This window comes from Myotis daubentonii, chromosome 5 (genome assembly GCF_963259705.1).
Source record: "Myotis daubentonii chromosome 5, mMyoDau2.1, whole genome shotgun sequence".
In the NCBI taxonomy this organism is placed as follows: domain Eukaryota; kingdom Metazoa; phylum Chordata; class Mammalia; order Chiroptera; family Vespertilionidae; genus Myotis; species Myotis daubentonii.
In genome coordinates, this window is record NC_081844.1 from 66,604,327 (window position 1) to 66,617,702 (window position 13,376).

A 13,376-nucleotide genomic window follows, 5' to 3' on the forward strand; every position below is an offset into this window, starting at 1 on the left:
AAAATGTTTTAGCTTTTTCATGTGGGTTTATAATACACAACACCAGTTTGACTGGAAAAAAGCATTAAGTAAATGCATTTTAATTCTCTGCATTTAGGATTGTATGCTTAAAAAGAAAACATTCAAAATCATTCTTACAATGAAATTAGACATATTAAAACAGACTGCAATTCAGCACACAAAGGTGCGATTACTTCTTAATAAAAGTGTGCCGTTCCAATTCTGAAACAGCTGTTCTTGTGCCCAGTATGCAGTGGCTGCCCTATAAACTGTTAATGAAATACACAGGTTGTAGATTCTGTGCTACTTTCACATGTTTAAAAACATAAGGATGGGGAGAACTGGCCATTTTGATAAAGAAAAATAAAAAACTGTCTTACTTTTAAAAAATGTTTTTCAGAACATAGTTTAGTATTTTCATTTTCCTTTTAATGCTTTGACATCTCAAACCATGGAAAGAAACATCCCCAAAATGGCAACACTGAGTGCCTATGAAATAAAAGAACTACTGGAAGGTGCATGGGCAGGAATATATTCCCATCCACCTTCCAAATTTAGTGCTTTTTGCAGATGTTTATTCATTTCTCTTTCTTTGGTTAGGTGATTATAGCTCATTATGTCTGAGGGACTAAACTAATTGAAATGTTTATTGAGGTTGGAGTGCCACAGGAAAAAAAAAGCAAAGACACACACACACACACACACACACACACACACACACACACACACACACACCAAGCAAAGTGGTAGAGTTGGAAAGGAATAAAATGCATCCCAGGGAGCACTCAGCAGATACTCAGTTTTTTTATATTAAAGATTTTGTTTTAAAAAAGGCTGACTGTTAAGTTAGACACTCCGAGAAAAGAATAGGAATGCATGATTCTGAATGTACAGCTTCTTAAGATAACAATAAATCATATGCCATATATAGGCCAAAAATGAAAGGGACTTTGTACTCCAATATAAACTTCTGGCAAGAGCTGGTTTGTTGTCAGGTTCCCAGACACTAAATAGATGCTCTGTTCACTTAGCGTGAAGGCCTGCAAGGGGCAGGGACCTCCGGGGATTCTTGGCAGTTCTCAAGTCTCATTAGGTCTGCATATTAATGACTTGCAGCAAAATAAAGAGACCCTTGAGCAGCCTTTCCCCCCTCCTCCTGCCTGTGTTTCCCAAGCTTAAGGCAGCCTCAGACACAGCACACATTAGCCCAGTCTTAGGCTTGCAGCGGCCACTGCTGCCAGGCGACCGCGGGGCGTGTACTGCCCTTTGACACACTGCCTCAGCCCCATTCAGAGGTCCACCAAGTGTGTTGAGGAATGGGTGCTCTCGAGGACCAACGCTGCCTTGAAGAAAGGACCCTATCACTCCATGCTTACATCATTAATCAAAATAAAGCTCAAATCGCAAGCCAAAGAAGTTGACCCAGAGACGGTCCAATGGTGGGAGTTTTTAGAAGTTACAAAAGTTGACTTGCCTTTCCATTTTCTTATGTATCAGATAAACACAAAACTTGATCAGAAAATAAAAGGTAAAAGAAAACAAAATTCACAAGCACCCTTTTAGATGAAGTGCAAATGAAAGGGAAAGAAAATCCAAACTTTATGAGACTATTTTCATTATGTTAAGGTACACATGTTATTTCTCTTAAGTGTTTCCTTTATGAATTAGTAATTAGAGTTATCAGGGTCCTCTAAAATGTCAAGAATAAATTCATATGGAAAAACTAAAGCAAAATAAAATAAAATAAAATAAAATAAAATAAAATATATCTATTCCATTGTGGCCCAATCAGTGACTACCATTAAGCCCACATATAAATATACATGGCGTCCAACTTTCTGACAGGTCACGGACCCTGTTGAAAATACAAGGAAACCTAACACATGTCAGGAAATACACACTATCAAATGTTTGCTAATGTCCTGAAGCCTAAGAACCCAGGGTTGGAAATCCTGCTTTCAACCTATTTATGACTTTCAATCACCATCTGTTCTCAAATTCACTACTTGGTGGCATGCAAAATGCACTGTATGGAAAGAAATGTGGATTTGAGCCCCAGTTATCCACTTAGCCTCTTGTGACCTTGTACAGGTCAATCAATTTCATTCATCTTCACTTACCTCATCCACAAACAAGTCTAATAATATCTTAATTGACTGAAGACTGGGGACTGGCCCAGGTGAGAGATCTATGGCTTTTTGCATGCATTATAATTTCATTGAAGCACATTACATAAGGAGGAAATATTTCAAATTCTAATATATTCCACAATGAATTTCTAACTTTAACTCTCCAAAGGAACATTGCATTTTTAGAATCCTCTTTGGGTATACAGTTATCAACATAGGATGACGCAGTCCTTTCCTGTAGAGGTAGCAACATTAAATTTACCCCAAAAAAAAAAATTACTTAGGACATCATCTTTTCTAGATTTTTTTTTTAAACTATAAAAGCCAGCATTTAGATTGCTCTTTGATCACACTTACCAGCTGACTGGCCACGGTTGGTGGCATCATGATCACTATCTCCCTGCTCACTGTCTCCATGACCACTGTCCTTAGAGCTTACTATGTCCGCTTCCTGGAATGCAGAACTAGAAGTACAAAAATGTGAACATTAGAATAAAAAAGGTGAAGTTACACACAAAACATTCTTCTGCCACCACATGGTCGCCGGTGGCGCTGCAGATTCATAGACCTCTGAGTTGGCTTTATTTCTGCATAAAGCTTGTTTTCATAAGCTGAAGCCTAACTCTTTAAAATTGAGCATTAGCAGTCAGTTTGAGCCCTTTAAGGCATGTAAAGCTTAGGCAATAGGAATTCTACCATTGGGGCTACGCATATGTGTATATCATTTTACACAGCAGGTGTGTATATATACCTGGAACAGTTAGGAAGACTATCAGAAACAGTGTAAGGGCGAAAACTGACAAAATATTCAAAAATATTTAGACACTTGTATATAAGATACCCACATTTTAATGTTAAGTAGGAAACCCAACTTAATTAGTATTTATGTCCTGCCTTAATTGGAAATACTTTGTATGTTTTATATTATATTATTGAATAATATACCTAATTCTTACTTGCAATGGGTAGTAGATTGTCCATACACCAAGCTAGGAAGTAAAAAATGAGTCCATACCTGTTAACTCGGCGAGGTCTGTCAACTAGATAGCTGAGCTCTGCTCTCTGATGTTTAGTCTAGAAAAAAAATAAATAAATCAAGAGCCTTTGAATGCTAAGGGTTAACTAATAGTCTGCTTTTGAGGTTGAAAACTAATTCTAACTTAAGTAATTGTGGACATTTTTATGGATTTCTATGTTGTCCTAAGATCTCAGCCCAATTGCTGGGAAAGGGCATGGAGATATGAAAAGACACCTCAGTCTAGATTTTCAGTAAAGGTTAAAAAAATGCAGGTGTAAAAGGCCAATGTTAAATGTGTGGGCGTTTTTAAGGAGAGAATGCCAATGACCTCACAGCTGGGGTTCATAAAGGGTTGTCTCCAATAGAGGCAACCTAGTTATCCTCTGTAGTCTTTCTATCAACGGCCTAAAAAAGTGTTCAGGTGAGTACTGGTTGACACAAGAAAAACAGCACGCTCAATAAGCAAAAGTTTGGATGGTTTATGGAATTATTTTGTTGTTTATTTTCAAAATGTGCTTAAGATACAAATGAGCTGTACAAATATTCATGAAAGTCAATTAATAATATCTAAGACTCAAATAAATAAAATAACCTGCCAAGAAAGGAGTTCATAACTTTCCCTCCCACCAAAATCTTTCCCCCTCCAAAGGCCCTCTGCATCCTCCTCCCACCTCCACCACCCATACACCTCTTCTGGTCCAAACTTTCTTTTATATGAATCAACTCTGTTCTCCCTCTCCCTCCCTCCCTCCCTCCCTCCCTCCCTCCCTCCCTCCCTCCCTCCCTCCCTCCCTCCCTCCCTCTTTCCTTCCTTCCCTCCAACTTTGCCACTTCTCCATCTTTCAAGAATAAATCAGAATTGACAAGCCAAACCCTTTGATGAAGAAAGCCAACAGCAGTAATTTATCAAAAAAAAACCAAAACAAAACAAAACAAAAAAACAGTGGCAAGAAGGTGATTATTAGCTAAGAGATATATTTAAGACAACAATTGTTTAAGCCTTCCGTTTAGTTTATGCTTACAGGGGCTTGTGCCAAAGCAACTTCATTCAAATTCACACTGTGTGGGCCTTTGGCTTCAAGAGCGTCTGTAAATGCTGTCCAGAACAGAACTGAAGGCTTTTCTGCAACCCGAGTTCAGAGGACAGGAATCTGATAACTCGTTTACTACAACATGCATTCGAGTTTAGACAACTGTGCAAAGTTAGACAATCTACAGCTTACTTTTACACGCGACTGAAAGCATCATCGATAAACAGGGCAAAACAATGAACTTTATTAACGCCTGAGACAGACGCAAAGAGGAAAGACCTTTGCCAGTGCCAGTAAGTTCCTCCACCCCACTTCCCCCTGTCCCCGCCCACTTGCCCCTTCACTCCCAGATTTCTAAGAAGGGAAAGGACTGAGAGGGGGGTGGAATTTTAAAGCCAAGATGTCAGAGGGAAGAAAGCAAGTCCAAGGTGGCAATGCACCAAGGGTGAGGGTAGGAAATGAAAATAAACGTGGAGGGGTGGAGCGCAAAAAATAAGGGACAACATGTAGTTTAGATTACACACAAAGGAGTGGAAGAGGGTGACCCCCCCCCCCCCCGTCACCCTCCCACAGAGATACAAATAAGCTAATATCCTAAAAATAAATACACAGTGCACCAGGAATAACAGGGGCCAGGCTAGAGGAGGCTTTCAGATGGAGGAGATGAGAGATGGTGGTCCTTGCGCTTCAGCCTTACCTCGTTGGACAAAATGCTTCCGTTGGAGATGATGTCGGGCTGCTGGTCAGTGTAGCCAGTGACAATGGCCCCGCAGGGGTTGTGCTCAGTGTCCGTACTCCTAGAGGGGCTGCAGGGCTTAAGGAACATCAGGTCGGTCTTGGCGGACTCAGGGGTCAGGCAGACCTGGTAGCAGTAATTCTGGTTGTGGTGATGGGAGCCAAAGCCCCCGGACTCCTCCACGGGCACCTGGGCCGGGTTGCTGGTTACGTTGGAGCTCTGCACCAGCATGATGTCCGACTTGCTGAGTTTCTTCTTGCGAGCCCGGGCTTGGCGGCCGCAGCAGGTCGAGCCCCCGCTGCCACAGCAGCAGCAGAGGCAGCAGTCGCTGGCCAGACACGTGTAGATGTTGAGCTTCTTCTCTTTTTGGCAGCGCACGGCCAGCACGATCATGGCCAGCAGGAAGATAAAGGACACCGAGCCCAGCGCAATGATGAGGATGAGGGTGAGGTCCAGCGAGGTCTCCCCGCCGCCGGAGCGGTTGGGGCGCTGGTGCTCCCCCGACCCCCCGCCCCCGCCCCCGCCCCCGCCCTGGGGCTCGACAGCGCCATCCACCAGCTGCACCACCAGGGTGGCGGTGGAGGACAGGGGTGGCTGCCCGTGGTCGCGCACCTCGATCACCAGCTCGTAAGGCCGCTGGGGGTCGCGCTTGGCCGGCACCCGGCGAGCGGTGCGGAGCTCCCCGGTGCGCCAGTCCATGCGGAAGAGGTTCATTTCGTTGCCCCGCACGATGCTGTAGGTGAGCCGGGCGTTCTCCCCGTCGTCAGCGTCCACCGCGGCCACTCGAGTCAGCAGGTAGCCCGGCTCGGCCGAGCGCGGCAGCACCTCGCGCGCGGGCGTCCCGTTGCGCCCGGGCAGGGGCGCCACGATGGCCGGGGCGTTGTCGTTCTGGTCCACGATGAGGATGTTGACGGTGGCGTTGCCCGCCAGCGCCTGGGGGCTGCCGGCGTCCCGCGCTTCCACCTGGAAGCTGAAGTCCTTGAGCTGCTCGTAGTCGAAGGAGCGCAGGGCGTACAGGTAGCCGTTCTCGGAGTTGATGGACACGTAGGTGAAGACGCTCATGCCCTGGATCTGGCACTCGAGGATCGAGTAGGCCAGCTGGGCGTTGGCGCCCTCGTCGCGATCCGTGGCGCTCACGGCGTAGATGTAGGCGCCCGGCACGTTGTTCTCGGTCACATACACGTCGTAGACCGGCTGGTGGAACCGCGGCGCGTTGTCGTTCACATCGGACACTTGCACCTGGATCGACTTGCTGGTGGAGAGCGACGGCTCGCCCCGGTCCCGGGCCACCACGGTCAGGGTGTAGGAGTCCCCCGCCTCGCGGTCCAGGGGGGCCTCGGTCACGATGGTGTAGTAATTCTTGAAGGAAGACTTGAGGCGGAACGGCACGTCCCCCAGCAGCTCGCACTGCACCTGCCCGTTCTCCTCCGAGTCGCGGTCGGTCACGCTGAACAGAGCCACCACCGTGCCGGGCGCCGCGCCCTCGCTCACCGCCTCCTTCACGGTGCTGAAGCTGATCTCCGGCGCGTTGTCGTTCGCATCCAGCACCCGCACCAGCACCTTGCAGTGCGCGGGCACGGCGTTGGGGCCCAGGTCCTTGGCTTGCACGTACACCTGGTACACCGGGCTCTCCTCGTAGTCCAGCTCCCCGCTCACCTCCAGCCGGCCTGTGCGCGGGGACAGCCCGAAGAGCTCCCGCGCCCGGGGGGAGATGTGGCTGCTGAAGGAGTACACGACCTCGCCGTTCTGGCCCTCGTCTGGGTCGGTGGCGTTGAGCTGGATCACCAGCGTGCCCGGCGGCGAGTTCTCGGGCAGGGACACCGTGTAGACGGGCTGGTCGAAGGCGGGCACGTTGTCGTTGGAGTCTAGTACTCGGATGGTGAGTAGGGCCGTGCCGGTGCGCTGCTGCTGGGGGGGCAGGCCCCCTCCCCCGCCGCCTCCCCCTCCTTCGCCGCCTCCTCCTCCTCCTCCTCCCCCGCCTCCCCCGTCCACCGCGGTCAGCACGTAACGGTGCACCGCTTGCTGCTCTCGGTCCAGCGGCTTCTCCAGCACCAGCTCGGCGAACCGGTTGCCATCCCCCTGGGTCTGCACGTCCAGGGAGAAGTAGCTGTTGGGGGTGATCTCGTAGTCCCTCAGGGAGTTGGTGCCTACGTCTGGGTCGAAGGCGCTCTCCAAGGGGAAGCGGGTGCCCGGCGTGGCGCTCTCGGAGATCTCCACGGTCAGGTCCGGCTCCGGGAAGGAGGGGGGGTTGTCATTGATGTCCAGCACTTCGATCTCCACCCGGAACAGCTCCAAGGGGTTCTCCAGGAACACCTCCAGGTGCAGGACGCAGGAGGGGCTCTGCTTGCAGATTTGCTCCCGGTCGATCTTCTCGTTCACGTACAGCACCCCGGTCTCCAGGTTGAGGTCCAAGTATGGGGTCCGAGAGTTGGGCACCGTCTGAAACCTGCGAGCCGAAAGTTTTGTAATGTCCAGGCCCAGATCTTCCGCGATGTTACCCACGAAAGTGCCATGCTCCTGCTCCTCCTGCACCGTGTAGTGAAGCTGGGAAAACACCCCTTCCACCATCCAGAGCAAGGCAAAAAATAATAGCACAATCATCTCCAACGGGGAAGGAAGCAGCTTCCCGCAGCCCGCCAGTCACCTCCCCCACCGGCTCGAGAAAAAAAAAAATTAAATACAAATAAAAGTGTTCTACGTGTGGGGGGGGGGGGGATCCTGTGGCTTTCTGTCCTTAAAAATCTTATTCTTTTTGCTTCATTTTAGGGCTTCCCCCAGGTCAGCCTCATTTTTCAATCTTTGCGCAGGAAGAGTGGCAGGCGTCCCCTTTCCTCATCTGTAATCTTCCCACTGACCAATTAATAAAATAATAATACAATAGTCAGCGTCCTTTATTCCGACAGTCTTGGCGCAACGCGACGCTGGCAAATCCCAAGGAGGAAATTTCGATATTTCAAGACTGTCCTCGGTTTGTCTTCCTGCTGATGGGAGGCGAAGGAGGAGGGAAAGGAGGAGGAGGATGAAGAGGAAGAGGAGAAGGAAGAGGAGATGCTGCCGGCACCGCTGAACATGCCTCTTAATGTCAACGGCGGGCAAATGCCAAAGGGCTTAAAAGCAGGGAGAGAATGTTGTGCCGGAAAAGCATATAACGGCTCTGCAGCATAAAACTTTCATTCTCTTCATTTCTCCGGATGAATGTTCTAGGCATTTTTTTTCTTCTTCTTCCTTCCTCTTTCGCTCTATTTGTATTTTTTGGCTTCCACAGTCTTGTCTCTCTCCGTCCTCATTCCCACGGTCCTTTGACTCGCTGCAGGTGTGATGAGCAGTTTCTTTCCTGCTGTTTCCTTCCCAAGCCTCTTTCCCTCTAAGCTGTCGCTCTTCCTTCCAGCCTTTCCCTCCTCCGGCTCAGCCCTGGAGCCTGCGATCTCGGCTGGCAGTTTCTGAGCTCCGAGCGCAACGCTTCTCTGTTTTTGCGCAGCGCCCTCATTCTGCCAACCAATCCCCGAGGAGCACCACCCCCCGAGCCACTGCTAATTGGCGGAACTGGCCGTCAAGTAGGCGCGTCACCTGGCAGCCGGGCGGGGCGGGAGAGAACCCGCGCCCCGGCGGTAGCAGTGAGTGTGAGTGTGAGAGCGAGAACCGCCCCGCCGGTCCCGCGGCGCCGGCTGGGGACTCTGGCGCGGAAAGTTCCCAGTCCCCAGCCGCAGGGAACCGAGAGGGAATAGAGAGGTTCCCCCGTTTGCATCAGCAACTGCGAGATCATAATAGCAACCACAGGAGCGGTCTCCTCTCTCAGGAGCGGGGTTTCCGATGACGCTAACATTCTTTTTCCTTTAAGGTATTTTCCTTGCTACTGATGGTGGAAATAAATGACCGAGAACGGGAAAAAAGTTGCAGCGTGGCTATTCATCGGCAGGGGTTACCTAAGTTAAGGAGCTCTGACAGAGGCGGGCAGGGCATTTAAAAGCCGGATAAAACACGGCCTGTGTCAGGCTGAGCGGGAGGGTCTGCAGGCGCCGCCTGGAACAGGCGTGTGGGTCGGAGGTGGGATTCAGCCCAGGAGGTCAGGGCTGGCCGATACTATGGACCTGCAGACGCTATAGACTCGCCTCCTGCCGTCTTCATGGCAGACCCACATATCCTTACTGAATAGGTTAACTCGTCTGGGGACCTAGTTTGAGCTGCGAGCGCGTTGAGCAAAGACTGAGGGGCTCGTTTCATTTGAGCTCTGCCTCCAGCCCACCGAACACTCGCCTCTCGGCTTCGGGCGCCGAGCACCGCCAGGCGCTGCAAGGAGCCTGCGGTAGCCCTGCGCCTCTCCCCGCCGAGTGCTACGCGGCGGCGGCGCGCACAGGCTCTATCTTTTCGGCTTTATTTCTGACAATCCGAGATGCCCCAGCCCCTCTCCCTCGTCCCCCACCCCCGCCCCCCGTGCTAGACAGGGGCGCCAGTGCTTGCCCAGCGATCCTTGCACGCTCGCTGCCTGAGGACAGCGGGGCGGCTGAGAACTTGGGAGTGGGTGGGGGTGGCGGATAGACTGGGCGAAACGCGGGGCCGTGTGTGTGTTTCTGCGGGGATCGGCGGACGCGCTGGCACATTCCGGGTGCTCTAATCCATCCTTCCCAGCCGCGGCGCACAGCACAGCTCTGTGTGCGTCCCAGAGGAACCCCATCCCCCACTCTCGGGTCCCAAAGGATGCGCTTGGCGAGCTCCGAGTGCCCGCTAGCCAGGAGCGGGGGCAGAGCGGCGCGTCCACACGCCCAGCTCCTGTGAAGTTAGAATACAGAGCGAACTCATCCATGCTGGAGAGAGGACTGCATGCCAATTCTCCAACAAATATATTTTAAAAACATAGTTCTATGTGAAGTAATGGGCGACGGCGGGGGGGGTGGGGGGGGCGTGTTGATTCACCAAAGCAGCCCCTGTTCCGTTTCCTTCATAAGCCACGAGATAGGAGGGTCCCTGGTGGCTTCCTCGTAATGAATGACCCTAGAGTAACACCGCCACGACCTGCGAGAAAAGGAGATCCGTTTCCCCGACCTCAAGCTACGTGGCCGTTCCCGCCAGGCAGGGAATTAAGGACGGCGATTGTCCACGGACTTGCTTGCAGATGGAGCCAGGCCCCTACCAGTCCCGAGAGTGCGTGCCTACTGCCCTTTCCCATCCCCCCGCCCCATCCCCACCCCCCGCCCCAGCTCTTTGGTGGTGAAGGGTCCTGCCTTTGAGCGGTTAGAAGGAAAGGATGCCAGCAAAAATGGCTAATCCTTTTCCAGCTGCAGTAAATTGATGACTGGCCAAAGCCAAGTGGAAACCGCTGCAGTTAAAATGATTTTAGCGTCACGTCTTGCTACTGAGAACGGAGCGGCGCTTTACAAAAGGACCTGTGGATCAATGAAAAGGGGATTATAGTTTATCTGAATACGAATATGGCATTGCGTCTGTACTTTTACCCCCCCACCCCTTCGCTTTCTTTAGAACTGCAGGATTGAAATGACAGGTTTTGAGCTCTTCCAGCTGACTCATCAGAACCCTGGAGCATTTTTTTTTAAATGACGGTAATTTTCTCATGTTTTCCTATGTACGTGTGGACACGCTTGTATGTGTGCGCGCGTGTGCGTGCGTGTTTGCGTGTGAGAGCCCTGCGGCTGAATGACAATGCAGATCCAGAATTTGGGGAAGAGGTTTTTGTTTTCAAAATGCAGGTGAAGTTTGAGCAGACTTGGGGCGTTCGCTGAGAGCCAAAGGGCTTCCTGAGGTGGAGAGGAGGATGTGGAGAGATGGTCAGATTTGCCTGTAAATAACCACTACATCCACTGTAACGCTTGAACCGCTTTTTATTTTTTTATTTTCTGGTAGCAGATGTGTTTGAACCGGGACTCTCTCTGCAAACGTGGGTTACAAGCGCCTCTTAGCGGCAAAAGTAGCATAGGGCAAGCCAGAGAAATTTGCTCGGAGCTCTTCTCTCTCGGGGAAGGGCTCGCCTGTTGGGGGCTCTGCAGGATTTCTTGGGTCACAAAGGCCTGAGACCGCGAGGGCCACGCAGGCCCGGGGCCTGCAGAGGCCTCGCCTCTCTGACCTGTAGTCTCTGAGGCACCCTCGGAACCGGCGGGGTGACGACGGGGTCTTCTGCCAGAGTCGCCCGCCTCCCTCTGGGTAACTCCGGCCAAGGGCAACAGCAAGAGCATTTTGCTGGGGACCAAGATTCACAGAGTGGGTGGGCACTGATAGCCTTCTTTACCTCCGAAACCTGAAGCCATTGAACAGCCCCGCCCTGCCACCCACCAAACAAAACAACACTTTAAATTTGCCTCTTAAGTGTAACTGGTTTCTTCTCTCCCTTGCTGTGTCAATCAAGCAGACCTCCCCCCTCCCTTTTTCTTTTTCACTCTCTTTGGTGGACCCAGAATTTAGTGAGGCCATGAGCATAGAAATAGCCTCCGTGGTGGGTTGGGGACCTTTGAAGTGCAGGATCTCATGTAGTACTGTGTCCCTGGACACCCCATCCCTGGGCAGCAAGGGAGAGAGAGGCAATCTCTAGCGAACATAACCTTGCCCCCCACCTCCGTGGCCCCTCCAGAAGGGCCAACCATCTGGGTCAAAACAAATTGCGTTCTAAAACAGAAGGGGAAAGCGGTGATTATTTGGAGGGAGGATATCAAAATCAATTTTCATGAAAGTCTTGGTGTATGAGAGTGATAAGGCACCTTCCTCTCTTTCATTGGGCTCTGAGTGCAGCAGAAATAGGGGGCACTAAGGATCCCACACACGCGTTTTACATGCCTAGTTACAAATTCTGAAACTAGGTAACCAGGTTGCTGTCTTCCTTACCCTTTCTAGAAAAGGCGGGAAGGAGACACGTTTGTTAACCAGCGTTTGGATAAATGAGTGTTTGCAGTGACTTAACTTGACTTGAAAGCAATTTGTTTCTAAATCCTCTTGTTATTGCAGTGTGCCCAGAGCCTTGAGAGAAGACCTTTTTTTTTAGAAATGGAAGACAAAAAAATAAAATTGTCAATAAAGAGTATTTCAGACTCCAGGCTCGCCCAGGATTGAGCCAGATGGTTCTGGGCACTTGTCATTTCCAGCAAGGAGGGTGCAGAGAGCAAAAGCAAAGGACCTGCCTGGGCTGCATTGCATCCTTTCGGGGTAGCCATGCAATAGGAGTGTTTGTAGCAGGGTAACCTAACAAGAGGTGGGAAGGCAAAGCTCTGGAGCCAATACCACAGACTGTGTTCGCTTTTATTCTAAAGAGTGAATGTGGGCCAGAGATTCCTGGGGGAGAAAATACAGCCTATGCTATGTAAGCTTTCAGGTAATTCTTTAGTGACTGTGTTCTAAGGCTTTGAACCCAACAGAGAATAAGCCAATCCGTGTTTTGGGGGACTGAGAGTACTAGCTATTCCGTGAAGCTTTATTTGATATTCAAAGTAGAAATGTTCTCTGTTTTGTTTAACCTAGTTAACATTGGTGTGGCTTCACGCTTCAGTGTCTTTCCAAGTGAGCAGACAGGGCCAGCATTTTGTTAAACTCTAGACAGTGAATTAAAAGCACTGATGAGCTGAAGCAGCCCTCTAATGCAAAATGACAAATTGCACTTAAGCAATACATGAACAAGAAAATGATTTATGGATTTTTACAATGGTCTGAGCAAATGAAAGCAACATGAATTATACATCCTAATGCTCACGGTATCATTTTCTAATAGTACTGTTTCAGTTCAGATGCTATACTTTCACCCTTTCTATAAGAGATATTGATCAATAAGAGGTCCAAGAATATTTTTAAATTAGGCAATGGTGTTTGATACTGCTTGCAAATAGATATATTTTTTTCTTGAGTATGGGTAGGTGGTAGTGATGAACATTGAACATACTAACATTCCTGTTATCTCTCTTAGTGATAAATAAATAGTCCTTTGGATTTATATTTTGTTCCACATCTTCCTTCAGAATCAAATAAATTGGTCTTATTAAGAATGACAATCTTTATTACATCATGGCTTCTTTTTCTGTAAATCAAAATGCATTACCTCATCTTACCCTTTCTTTCATTGCTTTGGATATTGAAAAATTTCATTTCTCCAAAATGTCTTTATCCTTTTCATATTTGTTTTATCCTGTTTTGCTTTGTTTTTCAGAGCATTGTTCAATTCCATAGTGTATTAAAGACACACTTGAGTTAGTGAAAAGGTGATAGCCTTAGTTGTTTGTTTGTTTTTCCCTTTATAGACAAAATACATCTTATGGCTGTTAAATTATAGAAGAAAAATCAATCAGATAAATTTTTATACGGTTGTTTTGCAGTCTGAAAAACTTTTAAAAATCTAGTTACAATGAGTTATGATGAGTGAATACTTCTATCATTTTTATTTAACCATTTGTGGCTTGTATAACTAAGCATTTTGGAGTGTGTGTAGAATTTTAAGTGAAGACAGTGTCTGTACTATATTAATACTCAACCAC

General features: G+C 49.0%; 1 protein-coding gene across 2 annotated transcripts in view; it reads right to left on the minus strand.

The window, feature by feature from the left end:
• Positions 1-8,337, minus strand: part of PCDH10 (protocadherin 10) — a 41,507-nt gene extending 33,170 nt beyond the window's left edge. For both annotated transcript variants that reach the window (XM_059698029.1, XM_059698027.1), the window contains exons 1-3: positions 4,876-8,337; positions 3,145-3,203; positions 2,487-2,593 (exon numbers count right to left, since the gene is read on the minus strand). In XM_059698029.1, the coding sequence (XP_059554012.1) occupies positions 2,487-2,593; positions 3,145-3,203; positions 4,876-7,515 (2,806 nt within the window). In that variant the 5' untranslated portion in view covers positions 7,516-8,337. The remainder of the gene's footprint in view (positions 1-2,486; positions 2,594-3,144; positions 3,204-4,875) is intronic.
• Between the last annotated feature and the right edge of the window lie 5,039 nt (positions 8,338-13,376).